Source organism: Prosopis cineraria, unplaced genomic scaffold, assembly GCF_029017545.1.
Source record: "Prosopis cineraria cultivar Desert tree isolate PC_DT_omini unplaced genomic scaffold, ASM2901754v1 PC1304, whole genome shotgun sequence".
Lineage (NCBI taxonomy): Eukaryota > Viridiplantae > Streptophyta > Magnoliopsida > Fabales > Fabaceae > Prosopis > Prosopis cineraria.
The window spans coordinates 2,605-27,547 of record NW_026556629.1 but is presented as its reverse complement, the minus strand read 5'-3'; the positions used below and the strand labels follow the sequence as shown (position 1 = coordinate 27,547).

The window sequence follows — 24,943 nt, the reverse complement described above, 5'->3', positions numbered from 1 at the left end:
ACCCCAAGTGCTTGGCTTAGACACGTTGGGGACTCGGTTTGAGTGCTCATCATAGTGATGAGCATTTGGACTATCCATATCTTTCATATTTAAATTATTATTATATATTATATTTTAAAAATAAAAATTATAAAATAATTTTAATAAATTTTTTATTTTTAATATGATATATATTTAATTTGAAAAGTATAATTTAATATTAAATTTTTTATAATTAATATATCAACTATTCGGATGTACTAATTATGAACTATATAGAGTATATTTAAATAGTCAATATATAATAATTATAAAAATTTTAATATTAAATTGAACAATTTAAATTAAATTTAGACCATATTAAAAATAAAAATTTATTAAAATTATTTTATAATTTTTATAACACTTTATTTAAAAAAATATAATATATAATAATAATTTAAATTTAGATTATTCATATTAAAATTTAAATGATTTAAATTTATTATTGTGATAAAAAATATAATATATAATAATAATTTAAATTTAGATTATTCATATTAAAATTTAAATGATTTAAATTTATTATTGTGATAAACATCCAAATTAAACTCGTGAAAGCACTTGCTCTTTTCTACGGTGGGAAAAGGGTAAAAAAAAAAAAAGGGACTTGCGTGATTTAGAAGACTCCAGACTGCCCCGGGAAATTTTTTTGTTTTTTTTAAGGGAAAGGAAAAAGATTGCCTAGGATTCAGCGAAAGCGAGGAGTCGCTCGTACGCTGTTTTGTCCATGAAGAGGTCACGTGATCTGTCGGCATTATTACTTAATTAGTCTATTCTATTTATGAATATGAACATTCCTTTTCATATAAATCACATTTTAAAAAATATATTTAACCTCATTTATAAATTATAGTATAATTTTTTAAATAATAATTTTAAAAAATTATTAAAATTAATTTTTATAAAAAAAATAATATAATATTATTTTTTAAATTTATTATATAAAAACATATTTAAAATTTTATATATTTTTATTTATTGTATTTTTTTATATTGATATTGATGAGAATGATAGAAATAATTTATAAAAAAAATTGAATTAGTATAATATAAAAACTTCAATAAAAGATGTTCATCTCATCCTTATATATAAGAAATTTTATAAAACATTTTTGTTTTGGAATATAAAAAATTATTAACTTATTTTTTAATGAATGAATCATTATATTTTTATTAAATTAAAAATAAAAAATAAATAATTTAAAAAAAATTTATATTTTATTTATAATAATTAGATAATTAATTTTTATTTTTTGTGTGATTTAATTAAAAAATATTTCATACAGAAGGGTGGAGGGAGTAAGGTGCATGCATCATGAATATATAGCCATTCTTCAATTCAACCAACACTAACTGATGGTATTAATTATCAAATAGTACAATTACTGTTAGGAACCCAGATTCATATTTCTTTCCCCGTCGTAGTCGTTCGCCTTTTGCTAGTCGGTCTCATGTGCTGCTGCACACTTTCATTCTCCCGTTTCGCACTCCGTTTATTGGTACCCACAGACTACACGTGCAAGTAGAACCAGCGAACCACTGTAGCTCTTCACCTCTCCATCAATGCTCCCTGCCTTGTTTCAATCACAAGGTCACTTCCCAAAAAAAAAAAAAAACACACAAAACAAAAACGGAGAAGTACCCAAAACATTTGTTTATTGATTTATTTATTTTTTCAGGAAGAGAACGCTCCTCGTTAATCATGCTTATAATAAATCACTTACCTCCTCCTTCCATGCCCAAGAGTTCTCAAAAGGGCACAACGATCGACATGACGCAAGTCAACATCTGGCTCAAAATTTTCAGATCCACCATCTTATTCCATCTCCCTTTTTCTCCATTTTTGAAACTTTTATTGAGTGTAGTTGAATATTTTGTTATATTCTCTCTCATTCTTAATGCAAGATAAAGTTTAAAAAAAAATTTTATCCTGAATATAAAACAAAGTTGTTAGAGTTATTAATACTTGCTCCCAATTTCACCCCTTTTTTTAAACAATAATTTATTATGATAATTAATTATAAATAAAGCTAAAATTAAAAAGTTTGTCAAGGCCTCTTTTTTTTTTTTTACAAATTCAATATTATAACCAACATTTTTTAATAAGCATAGAGTTTGTTAAATTCATCTTATATTAAGGACTGAAGTAATATTAATAGGGACGGAGTCAAAAAATTTTATTAAGAGGCTGAGATGACAAAATGAATATTTTCTCTGTTAAAAAATGTGAGGCATTTTTAACCGAATCTCTCCCTTCAATAAAGTAATTATTTACTTTCTAACTAACCTTATCTTTTCATATTTATCTCTATTAAACACCTTACAATAAGTATAAAGTCATTATCAATACGGATATTCTTAAAAAAGGTAATGATTATACCTTAAAAAACTAAAAATGTTTTATATTTTTTAACATTTAACTCTTCAAAAAATATTTTATATTTTTAAACGAAAAGAATATAATGATTCAAGGAAAGTTAAATACACATATTATAACATAATATAAATATTTTAACGTATATATTTATATTTAATTTTATAAATATATAATAAAAATAAATATGCATCTTTATTTTTTAAGTTTCACTCATTGATTTTTGTAGGACAAAAATCATTAATTATAATTTCTTTGATAAACATTTTGGCAATTTACACTCCTCGACATAAACTACCATTGCAACGGTGAAAATTTTATCTTCTCTATGAGTATTGAATAATTTAAATACATCATTGAGATTTAAAGTTTTGCACAATTTAATAAGTTATATTACTTGCTCACTGAATTTATTTTAGTTAATTTTTTCAACCAATAATTATACTAAATAAATATATCAACATGATAATTATGTTTAAGTGTTACAAAATCTTTATGCTGGTAAGGTCAACTTTTATAAAATAAAAAACATTCATATCATAAACTTCAATAGCTTCAATATTACAAGGAAAGAGGTAATTTTTTCTATAATAACAACTTAACTATAACTTCTTAGTTTCTGGATAAGTGAATTTTTTCGTGAATATTAAGCACATAGCATTTAATATATTCTCTCCGTTAAAAAATGTAAAGCATTTTTAATTGAATTTTACCCTCCAATAAAGTAGTGACCTACTTTTAAATTAATTATTTTTCTAAATTTATCCCTATGAAATACCTCACAGTAAATATAAAGTCATTATTAATAGGAATGCTTTTGTAAAAAAAAGACAATAATTACACATCGAAAGACTAAAAATATTTTATATTTTTGAATATACAACTCCTCAAAAAATACTTTATATTTTTAAATAGAAAAAGTATTTTTTATCAAACATAAAGTAAAAGCAGAATCAAATGATGTTAATGCCTTACAAGCGTGTGTGTGGGATTATCTTGTTGAAGATAAATAAATCATACAACAATAATATCTCAAGGCTAATGAAACAATTGTAATGAGAATTATATTTATTGCCTCAATATTTCTGTAATGTGCCAGTACAGGTGGGAGAAAATATATAACTCTCGCGTTTTATTAAAAAAATTTGAAAGTTAGGAGGTGCCACCTTGTCTCTACCCCATACAGCATAAGATATATCTTATTTACCAAAAAAACAAAAGGTATGAGATTCATTAAGGACGTTGTTCTAAAACTACCTTTCATCAATTAAGTGTTGATCAATTAGAAATAGTACTCAATGAAGTTTTTGATTTCATATTCTACTCCTTTTTCTTAAAAAAATGAGATTTATTATAAATATATTTAATAATATTTATCAGTGTTTGCAAATTGCAACAAAAATATTTAATGAATTGAAATAAATGAAGTATTTATAGTCTTTTGCGAGGAGTTGGCTACAAAAAAAAAATATGAAGAGTGAAAAAGAACAAAAAAAAAAACTCTAACTACTACTCCCTCCCTTCCTAAACATAAAAATTTTCTGAAACATTTTTTGCTTTTAAACATAAGAGGTTATCAGCACATTTTTTAATGAATGAACTATTATATCTTTATTATATTGAAAAGAAAAAAAGATAAGTATTCGTATATTTATCTTTAATTAAGAGATTCATTTTTTATTTATAATAATTAAGATTAAAATTAAAATATTGTTTGCTTTTAAGTAGATAATTAATTTTTACTTATTGATAAGATTTGGTTAAAAACATCTTCTATATAGGATGGAGAGATTATTTTTCAAAGAATTGATAAAAATGAGGAGAATGTCACAGCCACGTTAAATGAAAATAGAATGAAATAAAATAAAATAAAAGAACAAAATATAAAAAAAAAAACAAGAGATTAAAAGAGAGAGAGTGACAATAAATTGAATAGACTTGAAACTTTTAAAATAAAAAAAATCTTGGCAAAAAAAAATGAAAATACAAGAGAGAAAAATAATAGAGGAATAATATCAGTGACAAAGAAAAAAGTCATACATTTAGAAAATATAAGATGGGTTAAAATATATAAAACCTATGGTATATCTGACTAAATAATTTGAACTATTTTGACAGGCCGCCCTTGAATATACTGAATGTAAAGAGCTTGATACCGTGAAAGCCCTGATCAACGCAGCAAAGCTGGTCCGGGTAATTACTCCCAGCTCCCGCGAGCAATTGGAAAATCCAAGGGCCAATTAAAAATTGAGCACTGAACATCATAATTATTGAAGGAGACCCGAGGCCGGGTGGCCCATGCATTAAAGCATGCACTGTGATTTTTTTGATTTTTGAAAGATATTTGAATATAAGATAAGAAAAATAATAATAAAATTTTTCAAATTATATAAATAATAATTTAATTTTTTAAAATATCATAATTTTACTAAAAACTCTTAGAATTTATGTATTAGTAAATTTTAAAGTAAAAATATTATTTTATCCTTATTAAAAACAATAATCCTTGATCACAACTTTATTCTATAAATTGCAAGAGTTGAACAAGCTGTCAGTGTTTGATTTATTATATTAAGTATGTTTAAAAGTAATATACTCTACTGAAATAGCTTAAATTATTTGGTTAGATACTTTTAAATTTATATATTTATGATTTATCTTTTAATCTTTGGATGTGAGACTTCTTGTATGTTAATAGTCAAGTGTATTTTTTGTTATTAAAAAATAAGTTTCCAAAATAATAAGCTATAATCATAACTTTTATTTAAGAAATAATAATTTTTATTTAAAAAATTGTAATAATCAAACACGAAATCACAACTTGTCAATATAGGATAAAATGGTATTTTTAATTTAAAATTCATGAACACATAGGTCCCTAAGAACTACAATAAAATCATGACATTTCAAAAAATTAAATTATTATTTACTCCCTCCATCTCAAATTATAAAACATTGACAAAATCTCACATACCAATAAACCTCATTAAATACACCTAACAACTTTATCTTTTTAAAACAAAAATAGTATAAACTTTCTAAAATATTCATAATCTAATATATTAAAAAGAGAAGTGGTGAAAATTAATTATAGAGAGAGAAAGGGTAATATTAAAATTGGTGCATTTAACAAAACCTTAATATACTCAAAGTGTCTTATATTTTAAGATAAAAAATTCCTTCAAAAGTGCCTTATAATTTGGGACGAAAGGAGTATAAAATTTGAGATGATTTTATTATCATTTTTCCTACCATGGTCCAAAGATATCAGCACGAGGGGTTAATATTATTGGATTACATTCATTTTTAAAAAATGGTTCTATACAAAAAAAATACTAATCTATGTAAGACAGAATTAAAAATATGTTGTCATTATATTATGAGTTACTTAAATTATTTGATGATATATTTAGACTATTTTATTCACACTTTGGATTGAGTTTTGATTTGTACTCTCGTCATAGACCACCCTTACCACCCCAATTAGGGCTGTGTAAAAGTTTTTTTGGTCTGATCCGACCTAATTCAATTCAAAATGGTCCCATCCTGTTTGATTTTTATAAACACTGGTTCTTCAAAACTAAAAAGATTAAAAAGATTAGACTTTTTTTAAAAAATTGGATTGGACAGAAGACTGGGCATTTGAACTGTTTGGGCAAGTCTGATCCTATTAATTTATTTAATATAATTATGATTAATTTATTTTAAACAAGTGCTTTAAGTGTAATTAATGCCATGGAGATGATTTCATGAAGATTTATTAAGCTTGTTTCTAGATTATTGTTATAAGGTAGTGTTATTGAAGTTTGTTAAGTGTTGTTTGTAAAAGGTGTCATGAGTTAGAACTTAATCATCAGACTAACTATAGTAAATCAATGACTAACTCAAAAGGATTATCCTATGAGGGATCAACCTAAATAAATTTTTAACATGTACTTTTACAAACAATTCAATATAAAGGGATCCTAAATCTTTAAAATATTTCAAGAACTAATATCATTCAATTAAATATATGCTGAAGCATGATAAAGGAAACACATCAACATGGGAAAAAAGATTCCCCCCTTTATTTTCTCTTTATCCCTTGCTCCATAGTACATATATACATATTTATAACATAACACTTAGCCACTCAAACCCTGCCACAACTGGCAGCGGGGGGTCAAGGTCTTAATCGCATTTATCACAATGACTATTACCCAATCATCATACTCTATATATCATCTATTCATCAATAACATATCATATGCATAAATTTTTCTTTTTATTCATATATAATTAATATAAACTGCTCACCCTTGGACATAAAAAACACAAAGGGAGACCATAATAACATTCAAGTTATAAAATTAAGCAAATATTAACTATTTCCACTTGCACAGATATATTGGCCCGTTAATATAGCACAAGTATTAAACCACATTCCTTAAGGCCCAAAATATATTTTCACCAAATACAAAACCCATAATGCAAGTGAATCAAGAATACATTATCCTAATTAGTAATATCACAGACTAAATACACTTATCAAAAGAAAAAGATAAAGACCTACAGAAGTGATTACTATCACTTGACCTAATGCTCCTTTCCTTTTATCTTATGAGATGAGTTAGCTTTTGTAATATGTTAAAAGAGAGGGGTGAGTATAACTACTCAGTAACCAAGGTACATCTAAGTTATATAAATGCACGATAATTAATTACGAATGCAAGTGGCTAATAAATTTATCAAGGTGGCTATGTAAACAATCACATTAATAACATGTTAATCACATTACCATTTAACTCATGTGAATAATCTCAAGAATAGAGACAGGTACAAAGTTTGCACAAATGGCCACATATACATTATTCGCATAATTACATTACATGTTCTCATTTCCACAATTATAATCATATCTTTAACATAACTATCAATCACTCAAATGGAATGGTAATAATAATATGCATGATCAATTTATTCTTTCTATCCTCCTTTATTTCTTCTGACATGAAATCCGTAGGCCAACAACCGAAAGGGATTATCCATGTAGTGAGACTACCCAAGGTCTTAATCATATCATGAGGGGCTATCAGGTCAGAGTTACCTTATTCACTTATGAATATGATTTTTCCCAAATTACACACTACGGGGTGTCATGCCCAAAACTAGCTCTACCAAAACTTCAGGTAGGCCAGTAGGGTCAAGTCCCTTAATAGAAACAATGTTACAATACCTTATAAGGTAAGTAGCGGCTATAACCCCTAAGATTATTGGTTAATAGCCAAGTACCATATGAATTTTGCATAACCGCTAACTCCTTCACTAAGACGAACTCCCGTTATATGATCATGTTTATGAGAAAATACATTTCAAAAGCTCATATATATAATTTACAATTATCCCACATGCTCATCAACTTTTTTGCTTAACAAACATCAAAGAATCATCATATTTCAATCATGCCTCTTGCATCAATTTTTATATTATCATATAAAATTACATTAGCATAATATAAAACTCAACATGTTCATATATAATTCATCACTATGCATAATCCACAATTTATAATCAAGGATGTACACATTATCATCAATCATTAATCTCATTATTCGCACCAAGTCACAATTAACTTGGTCACAAATCACAGAGTCTCAACCAAGCCACATGCATTACAAACAACCATTTCAAAATTTAAACATATATATATACACATACATTCTTTTGTTTCACCAACATAATTAATTAATTAATATACAAATATATAAAATAAATTTTTTCCGGTTACCCCAACCTTTGAAAGGTCAAAGATAACCCCTCAAGTTACAACACTTCCAAAGCTTTCAAAAGTTTGAATGGTATCAAAAGAAAATTAATCTATAATTGTTTATATCCCAATGTATCAATAATATTATTAACACAATTTTCACTCATACTCTAACACCTAAATATTTATTTTATTTTATTTCATTTTTTAAGACCATAGTCTTAGCCTCTTGAGTTTTAAAATTTGATTTCATGTATTTAAACATATCTACTTAGTTCAATAGTCTCATTTACAATAATTTTATTCAAATAATTTTTTAATATCAAAATTTTCCTTTTTATTCAAAAAAAAATTCGCATAGAAAAATACTTAAAAATTGCAAACTTAATTTCAAGCCTAAAATTATTATTCTATAGCCATAATAATTTATTTCTCGTTTCAAATAATCATCTAAATATTAATAAATTAATTTATATTTTTAAATTTAACCAAAAATTTACCCATAGGGATCTAGGGATAAACTCAAATGTCTCAAATTTTAATTTTATCAATAAAATAATACTCTAGAATATTTATTACACTATCAACAACCTTAACAACTAAATTTACTCATAAAAAATTTATCCCTCTTTCAAACCTTAAATTTTCTAAAATCTCAAAAACTACAGCTCAAAGGGAAAAATGACTAAGAAAAAATATTTAGAACACTTACCTAGTTTTAGAATACTTAAAATCTCATCTGAAATATTCTATTATGGAGTTTTACCTTCTAGATCAGCTCTTACAATCGCAGCGTCACTTACTCTCTCGCTCGCTCTCTGTTCATACCTTAGGCAAATGAAGAAAGAAGGAAGAGAAATAGAGATGAAATATGGGAATGAGTTGTTTTAAAAATAAGTGTGGGTCCCGCATACTAATCCACACCTCTCTCTCTTTCTTTTATCTTTTTGTAAATTTACGCAGCACAAAGTCGAATTGTCTGCCCTATCTCTTCATTTCATATTTTTTTTACATTATTTACACCTCAATACCCACACAAAAGCAAACATTACTTCCTCCCCCCTCTTCAACTTTTTTAATGTTCCTTTTTCCTCTTCTTTCTTTCTTTTTTTTAATAATATTATCATCACTATTTTTATTTACTATAAAATCATAACTTATGATTTTAATCTAAATTAAATTTAATAATAATCTTCTAACTAAAATTATTTATATCTGAATATTCCTCCAAAATTAATCATTTATTCTAAATTAACTTAATTAACCTTAGGTTAATTTTTGGGATGTTACATTGTTTTTATTGAAGTTATAAATTTAAATCATTTAAACTGTAATTGAAATGTATTTTTATTGTTGAAAATTATTGTAAATTTATTATGATTATAAGTATTTTTATTATCTTAATTAAATTTATTATGTTAAAATGAATTACTGTCTCTCATAAAAAAAATGAAAAAAAATATTTAAGTAAGTACTTGACTCATAGGACTAATCTCTCAATTTTAAAGATTAAATTCAATTTTGTTAATTTTTAAATTATTACTGAATAAAATTAGATTATAAGTTATTTAACTCATTTTTTTAAAATCTGATTTTAAGTTAAATTGAAGTCTAATGTCATATAATTCTCTGTGCAGGCGTGACCCCAACTAGTTCTCAAATAATTTTTTTCTCGGGTGAGATAAAGAAGAACGCGCAACCTGGACAAAGAGTCTTCCAGGTCGCTGGCAAGCCAGGAGCAGCACGAAATATGGGTCCAGGCCCAATAATCTGAGGCACGCGTGTACGTACTTTGCTTTTTGATCAGTGACATGAGAAACAACTGATTCGCATCCCATTTTGTTGACGGGCATGTTGTATTTACGATTTTGACTAACACTTAAGGCTATTATGGTGAATATGGTGTTCTGCTATCCCATGGATATTGACCAATTCAAAAGTGAAAAAAAAATAAAAATTGATAAAAGTAAACTCCTTGCGGGGAAGAGAAAGAAAGGGAAATGCAAATTGAAAGAGCGTCAATGATTGGCACGCGTTTTATTTCACAGTATTTGCATGGACTGGCCAAAGCGTTCTAAGCATTTTGCATTATACACTGAAATCAGAATTATGATCTTTCATGCGGATTTCTTTAATTCTTTATCCGTCTCTGGGCTCCTCCGATTCTTCCTTTTCCACCGCCTTCTCAGCCGCAGTCCCTTCTCTTCTAAAGTCTAAACGTGTTGCCTCTTCCTTCACTACAATCACCTAAAATATTCACAGCATTTAACTTTTTTTTTATTTGTTGGTAAAATATTTAACTTTTTTATTTCACCGTAATAATATCTCATCTCATCTTTTCATCTGGCCAGAAGTAAAACACCAGTCCCTCACTCCTTCTTTCTCTGCCGACTATTTTCTTAAGATTAAGAGTGTTAGTGAAAGTAAGCTGAATGTTAAATATTTTTGCATAATTTTTGAAAATCACCCTTAATCAATTCCCTTGTTTAAGCCAAGAGTGAAAGAAATAAAGGTATGTAAGGAATAAAGGGTGGTCTATAGACTATAAAGGGTCTTGTCTTATATTAAAGACAAATAGGCAGGACCTTGCAATTTGATATTAGTTCGAAGCATGGTTTTTTTCATGCTAAAATCTGTAAAATGTTCATAACAAAATATTAAAAAAAAAATCAAATCCCAAAAGGTGGGGACGGTAATTTCATCATTGAAGTGACTTTTTTATGGCACTGAGGACGTCCCATGCCATTGCGTGCACATAGCTTCTGACAAATTCATCCCCTGCCATTAATTACTATCCATGTGTCATTGTAAATTCTATGTTGCGGGGCCAAAAGCCCGCGTCCTTTTTTTTTTTTGGAAAAGCCCGTGTCCTATTAACACGCGATGACACGAATCTCTAAAGTGCCCTAAAAGGCCCGTTTTCTGTAAGATAATGAATCGGTCCAACTCAGCCCAATTCTGTCGGACTCATACCAAACTTCGTTTTATATGGCCGATGAAGATTGAAGAGTCTATCACCAGATAAAGGTTCATGGCAAGTCCTGAAGCATTGGCGTTATGTTGGTAAAAAGGCTTGGAAAGTTGGGAGGAAGGCACTATTTTTATTTCCTAATAACAAAAACAAAGTAGTGTACAACACGTGATAAACTACAGTCACAACTTAAAAGGGAAAGTAACCAATGAATATTAGTACTCAATTTTTTTTTCACGGTCACATCATTAGGACAATAAAATTTAGCTGCATTGTGACTTGCTAGTATGATTATATTCATTGAATAATAGCCCAACTCTGCCCTGTAACAGCCGTTCGAAAACGAAAAACTCTAACTTGTAACTTGCTATTTACAGTTTAGACTATACAAAATGTGAAATTACTTATTGAATATAATTAAACAGTGCTAACTTATACATAGATAAAAATGTTACATCATATACAATCTTTCACGCTTTAATATCGCGACGGTCTGACGTATGCATTTTAGAGTGGAAATGTAGATTGAAGACTCTGGCCTTTGCGCGCGACAGAGTTTTGCCCTTGAAAAACTAATGGTTAGAAACAAATAGTAGGTGGGCTACATAACAAAAAAAAAAAAAAAACGCGAGGCAGCATGAATCTTTGTCCAGGTGTAAAGTTGAGCAGAGTCAGATTCCATCCTGGACTCTTCTTTCTTGATATTAATTTATAATCAAAGCTGGTGTGTTCGGTGTCTCTACTGGGAGGGGCTTGCATGTGAAGGTACGCGGAGGAGCGCCAAGTTGGTGATGTTGGCAAAGGAGTGAATAGCTCGACGTGGGGAGAGATTAGAGAATCAAATGAATAACTTGCATTGATTTCATATTCCCGGATATGTATTCCAAAAGCTACAATTTTAAAAATCCAAATTGAGACACATACATAACAAAATCCTGCAGCCTTCACGATCACACGAGTGAAAGAAACTCAGCCCCAAGACATGCTGATGAGCAGCAAGTACAAGGGCTTCCATGTGTGATTTGATCTGAATTGTGACCACAGGGAGGGATATATAGGTGTGGGATGCACCATGCATTGATTGAGGAATTATACGGACAGAGAGGATATAAGATATAGACGCATGATTTTAGTACAGTGTGGGTGATATGTTAATGTATTTCGTATGATTAGGAACAGAAAAGGAGAGAAAGGGGTAGATAGAGAGAGAGTGATAATAGATGAAGCCACGGGGGAGAGAGAGGGTGAAGGAGGAGGACATCAGTGAAGTAAAAGAAGGGATCCCGTGCTGGGCGTGGGAATCATGAAGTATCCCTTTTTAAGTTTTAATCATAACCCTGCTCTTCCCCATACACTGTCCCGTCCCCCTCAATCTCCCTCCATTCATTCATTCCCACGTCGTATTCCCTACATTATCATCATCCCACGCTCTCTGCCACATTTCATAAAATATCCTTTTGTTACATTCCTGTTGCATAGCCATACTTCATTTTTCTTATGGGGATTATTAATTGACCTACTGACATTTGATTCACTTTAAGTTTTAAAAATAAACAGGAACAGACCCACCGCAGCCCAAGTCCGATCCATATATGCCCACTGTATGTAACACAAAATATTTCCCCATCTATTTAAAAATATAAAATATTTTTTTAAAAATTAAATGTTTAAAAATATAAAAATGTTTTTAATACTTTAAAGAATAATTATTATCTTATTTAAAAATAATTCTATTGAATAAATCACTTTATATTTTTTTAAAACAATTTATTAATTATAAATAAATATAAAAAATAAAGTTAATTTAAAAATAAATAATTATTTTATTTATTATTAGGTGAGTTTAGTTAAAAATATTTTATAATTTTAAACGAATAGAGTATATAAAAATTATAATTATAATAATGCGTGTCCCAGCTGCATATATCAGACGTCAAGATGTGAAAAATTAAAGAGGCGTGCTTGAACGTTAAACAAAGGTGGAAGAAACAGAGTGCAAGTTTTTCTAGAAATTGGTAAGGTGAAAAGGTAAGTGATCGTTGTAGTTGGTACATTATAGAAAAACAGGGACGAGGAGCCCGTGATTCGCGAGGCAATCAAGAGGAGTGCTTGGGAAAAAGCCAAGGTAGTGGTGGAGCCCACAGGACGTCTTTTAGCGAAAATGCGGAGTTAAGGGTCAAAAAAGAAGAACCTCGAGTGGGAATTGGTTGCGACCCCACACAAGGGCCAAGGCTCGCCAACTCGCAGCCATGAGTGGACCTATTTGCAATGTATAGACGTGGATCCAGCAGTCCTCCATTGTTCAACCTGCAGGTGTGAAATTTCCTCGCAAAACGACCTAACATTTTAACCCAGCGAGAAGCGGGACAAACACATCTGGCTTCCTTTGCGTTTTTTCTTCCCAGCCCTCACCAACCAAAGCAGTTGGTAACTGCCTCAATGTTCTATACCACTACATTACGCAAACGAGGTTTCCTGGTAACCAAACCCGTACCTTCCCACACACAACAAGGCTCTTCCTTCGTCCATTCCCAAACTTTCTTAATCAATTCCAACTTCCAAGGGCTTAAGTATTGACAACAGTTCTTCCTAATGAGGACTTGAACCCCTTTTCCAATCCGGTGACTGCAACTTCAGATTCGACAACATTGTAGAGACGCGCCCTTACTCTCCACCCAACCTTTTAAACTCCATGAGACTAGCTAATGACAATAATAGAACGATGTCGTCACACATTTATGAGTCAAAGAGGGATGCATTCTCCACCCTTTCCTTTTCTTTTCTCTCTCTTGCTTGCCAGAATTTAGAGGTCTTTGCAACTGCACTTGCGGGGTCAGAATCGGAATTAATATAAGCGCATTCAATTTGAGAGTGGGAACGAGAATATTGTGCTAATGAACGAAACAATGAGTGAAGGCGGGTGGGTGATAAATATTTTATATTTTTATATAAAAAACTAGATAAATGAAGAAAAGAATATGTGCAATTGAACAAGCGCATGCGGGGGGATGAGGGCTGATTTTTTAGCAGGGATCCATAATTGACGAGCATTGTGCACCAACGCTAAAGTTCCCCTGCTTCGCCGTTTACGAAACATTTTCGGGGTTTCATTTGACCATCTTCGCTCTAATCTAATCCCATGTCAGGCATCTGGCACACCAACTAGGCAGGTTTCGTCGTCTACGGCTGTCATATTCCCCATCTTCCCTCTCACGACCTACAACCTCTACTTTCAACAACCTACATACTCCATACAACCACAACAACAAAACAATCTACTCCTGCTCCTTCTTCGTTTTCCCCTTTCTTCACTCCTTTGTTTTTTGACTGTCTCCGCTGGCTCTTTTTTCACCAACGGATCCGATACCGCTTACTTCCTTCTCTATAACGCCACTCTCTCTCCATATACTTTTGTTTCACTTTCTCACTCTTCGCTCCTTCTTTTCTGTTTTTCAGTGGGCTCCCTGCTCACTGTCTTCATTCTTCTCTACTTCTTTCGTCGCTAGCCTCGCAACTCACGCGGTGATTTGTTATCCTTGTTACTCACTACTTCTGGGTTATTGAGCACGAGCTTAAACGGGTTAGATGGAGAGGAAGCAGGGGTTTTTTTTCGGCGCTTAAAGAAGAGGTGGTCAGAGGGTTGTCTCCCGGAAGGTCGAGGGCCAAGAGTCCGGCAAGGTCTGCCTCTCCGATGTCGAGTTTACTCCGGCGCAGGAAGAAGCACCATGCCCCGCCTCCCGAGCTGTTCATTGCGAGATCGGGTAGCTTGAGGCCGGCTGAAGCATTGTCGCCGTTGAAGGAGGGTCCTGATGGCACCGATGCTGAAGATTCCAGAGGCGAAGGTCGGTGGGGACACTGGATGAAGGGCCCACTCGCCAGGACACCTTCCGTTTCATCCTCCTCTGCCTGTAAGAGGTCCGATCTAAGATTGTTGCTTGGCGTCCTGGGTGCCCCACTCGCCCCCGTTCACGTTTCCACCGCCGATCCTTTTCCTCATCTCAGCATCAAAGACATTCCCATTGTGAGTTTCCGCTTCCTGTCCTTTTTCCGCTCCCTTCATTTATATCTTGAGAAGTTGTATCCACATGCCGCTGCTTATCGTAGCGCCTAATCTTCCCCATTTATGGCCTCACTTTCGTATTGCCTTGCTGGATGGTTCTGTTGTAGTTTTTTTTTAAATGTTTCTGGATAAATGGGAGAAACTCCTTCGGGTAGATTAAGCTACGTAGCCCAAAATTTGGATCACTTCGTTCGTGCCCGGTCTTGTGAGTCTGCGGGAAAGTCGATTGCTTGAATCTAGATGTATTGTTTCCCAAATTGACGCGGCGGGATATAGTTGCAACGGGGCTTGAGAGCAGAGTTTGAAGTTTGGATTCGTCTAAAATATGTATATTTTGTTACTTCATTGACGATTCTCGTTGATCAACACAAGTCAAAGACAATCCATCGTGATCAAGGTTAAATAAAGGCTTGTTTCGTTTTTATTTAAAAAGTGCTTTCACATCCAATGGAAAGATGAAGCGATGAACTTGAGTGCTGGATGAGTCTAGCAATTTTTTATTGTGTTTTTTATATCTAGTTATTTACGCAAGTAATAAGAACTTGACTTTATAAACACATTCATTGTTCATAATATTATGGGGACTTAAATTTGTGATAACAGTGTGCAATAAGCTCTTAAGTATGGCTAAAATCCTATCATATTAGGCATCTGACTGCTTGGTCTTCTGTTGGACATGATTTTGTCTATTTTGAGTGAACTGGTATGCTAGTTTGCCGATTGAAAGTAAATAAAAAGGAAAGAGGAAGGGTTGTGGATCTTCTGATTATTTCTGCCCCTGCGCATTTAGAGGTCTTCACTTCAGGGTACAGCACAGTCTAATTGTGTGTTCTTGCAGGAAACTTCTTCTGCCCAGTACATATTGCAGCAGTACACAGCTGCTTCTGGAGGGCAAAAGCTTCAAGATTCCATCACCAATGCTTATGCCATGGGAAAGGTGAGAATGATAGCCTGGGAGTTCGAGACAGCTAACAAAGTTATGAAGAGTCGGAATTCCTCCAAAGCTGCAGAATCAGGCGGGTTTGTCTTGTGGCAGATGAATCCAGATATGTGGTATGTGGAACTTGCTCTTGGTGGCAGCAAGGTTCATGCTGGTTGCAATGGCAAACTCGTGTGGCGTCACACACCATGGTTGGGTGCCCATGCTGCAAAGGGACCAGTTAGGCCTCTACGACGGGCTCTTCAGGTGAACCTACATATTCTGTTTCATTCCACCTACCTGTTGACCACTATCTTTCACTGCCTTGATGTGGTAACCTAGGTTTTTTTTTTCTGTCCACAGGGTCTTGACCCAAAAACAACTGCAAGCATGTTTATCAATGCGAGATGCATTGGGGAGAAGAAAATTAATGGAGAAGACTGTTTCATCCTCAAACTCTGTGCAGATCCCTCAACTTTGAAAGCCAGGAGTGAAGGCCCAGCTGAAATCATAAGGCATGTTTTATTTGGGTACTTCAGTCAGAAAACAGGACTTCTTATTCACTTGGAGGACTCACACTTGACACGTATTCAAAACAATGGAGGGGACGCAGTGTATTGGGAAACCACGATAAATTCTTTTCTCGATGACTACAGGCCTGTTGAGGGGATTATGATTGCTCATTCAGGTCGTTCTGTAGTAACACTTTTCAGGTTTGGGGAAACAGCAATGAGCCACACAAAAACCAGGATGGAAGAAGCATGGACAATCGAGGAAGTGGCATTCAATGTGCCCGGCCTTTCAATGGACTGTTTCATTCCTCCAGCTGAGCTAAGGTTTGCATCTATGAGTGAAGCTTGTGAGCTGCCTCAAGGTCAAAGGGTGAGAGCTGCTGTTGCAGCTGCCGCATACAATGCCAAAGTTGCACAACTACACAGATCTCATGAAAGCAATGTCCGTAACATTAACTGGACAGTGGATGTTTAGAAAAGCAGAAGTCTCTACTCTCACAGTGAACAGGTCTGGGTTAGGTTAGGTTCTAGTCTTGACACTTTTGAAGCTGGGCTGACAAGTTTCTGGAGGCAAATGATCAAATAGCAGTGTGGTTATCAAGGGAGTTCTCTGTTGAAGATCGTTACCTCGTCAAATTTGTATATAGAAATGATCAGTGACGGTTCCCAAAAAAAGGAATCTTGATACTCTGGGTTTTTGGTGGACAATTAAGCAGCACAAGGCTTGTGTTTCCACTTGTGTACCGTAGGTGTGAAATTGGGAATCTGCTGATCATTTATTAGCTACGGTTCCTACATATCTTTCTGTGAAGGCATTCACTCGTGATGCTGGAGATCAATTCCGGTTGTTATAACCTCGTCATCGCTGACAATTTTTGACTAGGTTTCAATGCGCTAATATGTAAGTTATAAATGGTGGTGATACTTGCAAGGGAATTTGCTGCCATCTTTCACGGATATTGGCATTGCCATAGCAAAGTAGAATTTGTCTTGCAAGTTGCAATACTTTTGCTTTTCAAAGGACGTATATAATTGCAGTCTGCTCGACGGTTGTAACATCTGCGTTGGTAGAACTATGTTTCTGATTAGGAAAAGAGTAGCATATGCATCGTTCAAAATTTCTTGGTATAGTTATGTTCTCTTCTCTTCTCTTTGTTTTTTTAAATAATCTTTTGATGCTTATAGTTTGGTTCAACACTAGCTCAATTTCTAAATTTTGAATCGATGCATTTAAGTTCTATTGACTCGAAAAAAATTCAGTTCATATAACCGACAATTTGAGTTAATCAGAGGACTGTATCCCTAATTGGGTTGGTGGATGTGAAAATAATGGAAATATCACCATAACTATGAACACATCTAGCTATAAAGTCAGCATAACATTGTGTTCCCTAATCAAGTGGTGAATCTCCATTGTCCAGTCTCTATGAAATAGCAGCTGTGCGTCCACGATGATGTCTTATAAAGGGTTCCCACCGTCAAGCAATCAGAGGAAGTTTTATTTGTTTAAAATGATAGTCTTCACATTTCAAAAAATAAAATTTGAATTAAAATTATTTCTTAAACATTAGGGTTCAATGGTTAAAATGATTAAAATTATAAAGTCAGTTGGTTCGAGTTGAAGTTGAAGTTCAGGATTGAGTTTTGCTCAAGTCAAAATTATAGACACTGCATGGAGTCATAATTTAAAAATTGAATTTTAACTAAATTAAAATTATGGAATGAAATAATTACCCTCCCCCCTCAATTTTAAACATGCAATTCAATTCATCATAATACTATTGACACTTTATGATCGTAATACCATCTTGCCCAATGAAATTGACATTGAGTGTCTGTACTACTGAATCATTAAAATATAAATCAACGATTTAGATAAGTTCACTCATTTATTATCCTTAAGTGAAGTATAAATTCATAACCATTGATCTAAATTTTAATAGTTCAGATGGTATATACATTTAATACTTATATTAAATACAGCCGTTGAATCTAAATCTTACCTAACACACCCAAAAAAAAAAACTAAAATTTAAGTAACTGGTTCTGCTTTCCACCTATGGCAACCGCATATTCTTGAGACCAACACCATTTGTACTTAAATGTGTTTTTAATCTTCGCCTACTTATTTATTCGAAGGTGCTAAGTTTAACCATGCTCTGGGACCACGTTCAGCTTCTGATTTGAAGGAGCTTGTTCTCTATTTTGAAAATGTGGTCCCTCATCCTCTTTTAGAAGCTTAGTGGTTCATCTCTCCCCACTTTTACATTTCAAACTGTCGTAACCTTTAACTCGAGAAACCAGAGAATTGTGGGCTAAAGGTAAGGTAATATCTCAGCAAACTTTCAAGATTAACTGAGTTTTCTACGCTAGTAGTGCTTTACACCATAGGTATAGCTAGGAGTAGAACATTAGAGCCATTGACAATTGAACTTAACCCACATTCTAGATGCTGGACAGCATAATTACTATTTTGCATAGGAAATCAGAAAATTCTGTTGCAAGTAGATCCCTTTATCTTCCTCACATGAGGACAAGCAACTCCTTAGACCAGAGTGGAAATGCAAAAGCTAGCAAAGTCTGACATAATCTAAAGGCCGAAAAATGCTTTCTTCACCAGTTTAACTTCAGAGTATTGTGGGGGATGAGCTTTTTCATATATAAAGACGATATAAATGAGGACCACACCCTTCCTGATGTGTGAAGTATGTAAGAGAAGATTCAAACACAGATCAAGAAAGAATAAAGTGTGTCACAGAAAGCATAGATCTATTCAAGAGTACTGAGTATAGATGGATAAACTGTACCTATCAAAATTTTTCTAGTGGCAAAGCTTATTTAATCTGCAAAATATTTGTAACCATGACGGTGTTTCACAATCAGTTCACTCGGTCAATCTTTCGACTTTGAGTAACTTCATAATGCAGTGCATCAAAAGATTTTGACGCCATTATTAGTAAATTAAATATGGAAGAAGCTTGCTGGTGGGTGATAGAATTTTTTTTATAGTGGCCATACATTGATATGCATGCCAAAGTTATATATATTTGAACGTGAATTGGGTAAAACTTTCCGAGATAAATATCAATGCTGCTTATGGAGACTGCTTCAACAGTATCGAATTACAACATCATGCTATTTAATTATATGCCCGCCGCTAGGTCTTTCCATGTCATTTGGCTTTTCCCCTGATTAAAACTTAAATCCCGCTGGATCTTCTCAAAAGAAAATCTCAAATATCACCTTATTCAATATGGGTGTGGCAACCTTGAATTCCCTACCCAAAACTCCGTACAACACCAGCCACAGTATCTCCGACGAGTCTGACCGGGATGAGATCTGCACCAGGCCATGCTGTTTCTTTTGCACCATGAGAGAAGCAGACACATCCCTCAAGAGAGCAGAAATAGGGAAGTTCTTCAAAGAGATGCCTCTTCGAGATAATCAAGATCATGTTTTGGTGCTGAGTGGACTGTGGCATATTGCCATGAACCAACCAAATGACCCAGAGTTCCCCTCCCTTGGCATATTCAAGTGCATGGCAAATCTCATCTACAAAGCTATAAAGGACAGAAACTGGCTTCTTACGAATCAAAATATATACACACCCTATTATGCTGGTCATATCATTGGTTCTTACACCATAAATAAGGAGGAGTATGCTCAAATTGCTGTTCAGTCTGGCGTGATACCACCACTAATGGAGCTTCTGAGAGGAAAGATGAGCTGGGTTGAGCAAAGAGTAGCAGTTCGAGCACTAGGACACCTGGCCAGTTATGAGAGTACTTTTCAGGCAGTAGCAGAATACGAACAAGAATTGGTGGAAGTGGCAAAAAACGTGGCTTCTACAAGCTTGAAAGTGGTCTTTGTTAAATTCGTAGGGGTCAAGGACGTAAACAAAAGGCTCCAATACCATAGAAAATTGCTGACAAGAGGTGCTGGGAGTGTGGAGAAGGAGAATCGCAAGGCCGAAGAATGGGCTAGCCAGCTTCAATGCTGGTCTCTTCACTTGTTAAATTGCTTCGCCTGCAAAGAGAGGTCTCTGAATCTCATAGCTGATAAGGAGTTCCTGGAAGATTTGTGTGAAATGTGGGGTGGATTAATGAATTACACGTCACCAGCTGGGGTTGGATTGATTAGAATCTTGTGCTATAGCAAAATAGGAAGGGAAAGGATTGTTGATTCACCTAAAGTTATCAACGCTTTAGGTAACCTCTCGAGATCTTCGGACGATTGGCAATATTTAGGTATAGATTGTCTTCTATTGCTCCTTAAGGACCCACAGACGAGGTACAAAGTCATTGATCTCGCAGTTTCATATCTCATTGATCTGATTGAACTCAGAAACCTTGGAGACAGGTCCAACGTAGGGGAAACAATCATGAGGGGTCTCCTTCTGCAATATCAACGTGGTATTTCAAAATCGTTGCCGGAACTGCTGCATCTTGAGGTGGACAGGAGGAATATGGAGAAACTTATGTGTGAGGAAAAATTAGAGGAAGCAAAGGTTTTGATAAGTTCAATAAAGCAACAAGCAAAACACATGTTCTGGTTAGGTGAGGTAGAAGCTGCTGTATCGAAGTACACTGAAGCACTAGATATTTGTCCATTGAGATACAGGAAAGAAAGAATGGTGCTGTATAGTAATAGGGCTCAATGTCATCTGGCGCTGAGAGATCCAGATTCAGCCATTAGCGACTCAACTCGAGCTCTTAGCCTGTCTAACCCAGCAAACACACACGGCAAGAGCCTTTGGAGGAGGTCACAGGCATATGACATGAAAGGGATGGCCAGAGAGAGCCTGATGGACTGCATAAATTTGATGAATGGGTGCATCAAGATTCCGTATCACGCTGCTCGCATGTTATGCAAACAGATGGATGCCATATGGCTTTTTGGTCCTGCCCGCTCAAAGGTAACAGTAACGCAGAGCCAGTCAGTGGTGGGAAAGACAAAAGAATCTAATGGTCGTGAGGGCAACTATGGAGGGCGACCACATGTCCGTGCGATGGTGTTTGAAAAGCAGAGGTCTCGTGCCCGGTAAGTTCAGATAACCCTGAATGTATTATTATATAATTGAAATTACTTATATCCATAAAAGTTGAAAGATTAAAACTTAAAATTTGCATCGATCTCATCTGATGTTGAACAAGTTTGGCCTCGTTTGCCCCTAGCATATCATGACGCCCACAAAGTTGGAGCTAATAACTCTACCAGTGAGGTCAATCACTTTGTCTAAAATTTGGTGGTAACTTTTTCCAGGTCTGGCCGCCATTATTGAACAACCTCCGCTCGCAAAAGAAAGAAGAGAAAGACGGAAGGGGCAAGGAGTGCCATGAAAACTGGTGTAGCTGGGGCAGACGTTAGCCGATCTAAACTGGCGTGTTCCAGATCGACCCGATCGATCAACGTTTGGCTCTTCGGTCTGCTTCACGAACCGTAGATGCGCAAAAGTGAGATGGTGTACTGGTATGGCCCTGCACTAGGCATGGAATTATGAAAGATGACCACATTGCCATAATATAATATCACTGTTGTTTTTAGACCCAAAAAAATATATCACTGTTGCTTCTTTCTTCTTATAGCGCGGCACTGATCAAAAAGAAGGCTGGCAAGAAGGGTCTGCTTTTTTTATACGACAAAGCTCCTTAAACCGAATTTTTTTTGCACTCTTCATAAACCCTAATAACTACAAAAACCTTTTAGGCATTACAAGATATAAAATATGGTTTGAAAATGAAGTTGATGAATTTACAATGGCAGAGCTAGGATGTGTGCGCGCGTGAGGGAGAGAAATGGACATACTATTTGCCGTGCAATTTCACGACTCACAGTCGCATGGTTTGATAATACTAAACTTGTCACAACTTCACTATGACATTAGTTATAAATTATAGCTGAGCTGCGATATTTATCGCTCGACCATATTATTTAATTTACATGACCTAGCGTGCAAATTTGCAAGTGACAGTGATACTTTAATTTTTTTTTTAAATTTTATATAAATTCAAGATCAACTGCAATATTTATAGTGCGTAGCTCCGGTTGGTACAAGGAAAGAGTTTTTGTTGAAGGTGAAAATAGTGGAAATGAAAGTGAAATTGATATGAAAAATAATATAGCATGGTGATGGAAATGTGATAAAAAAATTTATCCACGTGAGAACGATGGAATTGAGTTCTCATGAGGGCATGTTCCATGATTTTTTGTAAAATTGGGTTCCTTAGAGAATTTGGTTCTTATACGGCAAAGAAGAAACTTTAAAGATTTACTTTTACATTCCCAATCTCAATTCCAACGTATCAAACGAGTATGTTTAGTATTGATGTTAATAATTGGATTAAGGTTTAATTTTGTTCCTATAATTTTTTTAAGAGTGTTTGATACCTTATATTATTAAGTGAAATAATTTTACCTCTGAATTATTTTTTAGAGGGTCAAAAAATCTTTTTTGTTAATCAATCGTTAGTTTTTTTTTTTTTGCTAACGTGACATGTGTGTGGGCCCCACGCACAGTAACATGTAAGATTTTGTCAATATCCTTTGATTTTAATTTTTTCTTAAACTCTTTTTCTAGGAGCACCGAACATCTTGAAGTCTTGTTAAAATAAATTTTAATAAATATTATTAAAATATTAAGTATTTTAATATTTAATAAGTTAAATATTATTATTTAAAGTATTACACCACCCAATTTAATATTTTAATATTTTTTATATTTTTTAATTTTGTATTAAAAATAAAGTAAATGAACCTCCAAGTTAATAAAGGGATTTTTTCTTCTCATCTCTCCATTTTTTTTCTTGTTAAGTAAATTTTTTTGTAACATATTAATGCAATAAGATATATCTTTCAAATAAATATTTTTGTTGTCATATTGTTTGTCTTAATTTGTCATATTTTTTTTATACTAGAACACTATAATGTATAGAGAGTATTGATTTTGAATTTGGGTATGATAAAGAAATTAGTTGACCAAAAAATTAAAAATTTAACTAATATTAAAAATATAAATAAGTTCTGACACACATAAAAGATATAACAATTTGAGTATTATATCAAAAAATTGGAGATCAATATATAAAAAATAAAAAGTCATCTGTGAATTTATAAAATGCTGCCAAAAATAATATTTAAATATAAAAAATGTTAAATTGGGTCGAGTAATGTTTTAAATAATAATATTTAAATTATTAAATATTAAAATACTTAATATTTTAATAATATTTATTAAATTTTATTTTAATAAGACTTTAGGTGTCTAATATTCCTAAAAAAATTTCAGGACACTTTGCGATCATAAAAAAATAGTTCAGGGGTAAATTAATACCAAAGATATAATCAAAGTCTTATATGTTACTGTACATGGGGCTAAGCACATGCCACGTTAGCAAAAAAATAAAAATAAATTAATGGATGGGGTTTTTTGCTCTTCTAAAAAATAGTTTAAAGATAAAATTATCTCACCTAAAAGTATAGAATGCCTAACGCTTCTAAAAAATAAGTACAGGAATAAAATTAAACATTAACCCTTGATAATTTGATAAACCAGCTTGATAAAAAGAGAGAGAGTTGAATAATATCCTTTGATTATTTGAATTCTCTGTACTCTCTCTCAATATACTTCTACATGTCCAACATCATTCATTCATTTAATTATTTTTTTTCGTTGAATAGTGTGATATTGCTAATTATGTCATTAAAATAAATAGATATTTATTATCATCACTTAAATGCTTTTGAAAATAGGATACTTAGGGCTTGTTTGGTTTTGTTTTTTTGTTTCATTTTTAAAAGTTCTTTTATAAAACAATTTTGGAAACTGTTTTTGAAACAAATAAAAAAAAATACTTGTTTGGTGGTAGTAATCTAAAAACAATTTTAGAATTAAAAAACAAAAAAAAACTTGCTTGGCAATATTAATATTGAAAATAAGTTCTGAAAACTAAAATATAATAAAATTTGTTTGATTTTGATAGAAATGGATATGGATTTTAAAAATGTTCATATTTATAATAAAAAAATAAAATGCCATCATAAAAAAAAGCCCCAATCCAGATATCATCGTCTTCCACCACTGTCAATGTAGCCACCATTGAGGAAAAAAAACAAAACTAGTTCCAAGTCAAGCACAAGAAGATCAAATCCAAAGATAGAAAATAGTCTCTTTAAGGAATAAAAGATTTGTGAAAGAATATGAATCATTAGTGTTTGGATTGTGATTTCTCCAACTTCAATCTATGCGAGAAATTTGGCTGAAAAAAGACAGAACTGTGAGAGAAATCCTTTCCACCATGCAGGGTAACCCAACCTAAACCCAATAAAATATTATGGTCATGA

At 32.9% G+C, this 24,943-nt stretch overlaps 2 protein-coding genes across 2 annotated transcripts; both read left to right on the top strand.

The window, feature by feature from the left end:
- The first annotated feature begins 14,229 nt into the window (after positions 1 to 14,229).
- Positions 14,230 to 17,753, top strand: LOC129299800 (uncharacterized). Its single transcript, XM_054938273.1, has 3 exons — positions 14,230 to 15,133; positions 16,011 to 16,358; positions 16,455 to 17,753. The coding sequence occupies exons 1-3, from the start codon at positions 14,804 to 14,806 to the stop codon at positions 17,076 to 17,078; spliced, it is 1,302 nt and encodes a 433-aa protein (XP_054794248.1). The 5' UTR covers positions 14,230 to 14,803; the 3' UTR covers positions 17,079 to 17,753.
- A 1,887-nt stretch (positions 17,754 to 19,640) lies between these two features.
- LOC129299799 (uncharacterized) lies at positions 19,641 to 22,187 on the top strand. Its single transcript, XM_054938272.1, has 2 exons — positions 19,641 to 21,643; positions 21,866 to 22,187. Exons 1-2 carry the CDS (start codon positions 19,857 to 19,859, stop codon positions 21,882 to 21,884), a joined length of 1,806 nt encoding a protein of 601 aa, XP_054794247.1. The 5' UTR covers positions 19,641 to 19,856; the 3' UTR covers positions 21,885 to 22,187.
- Positions 22,188 to 24,943: the final 2,756 nt, after the last annotated feature.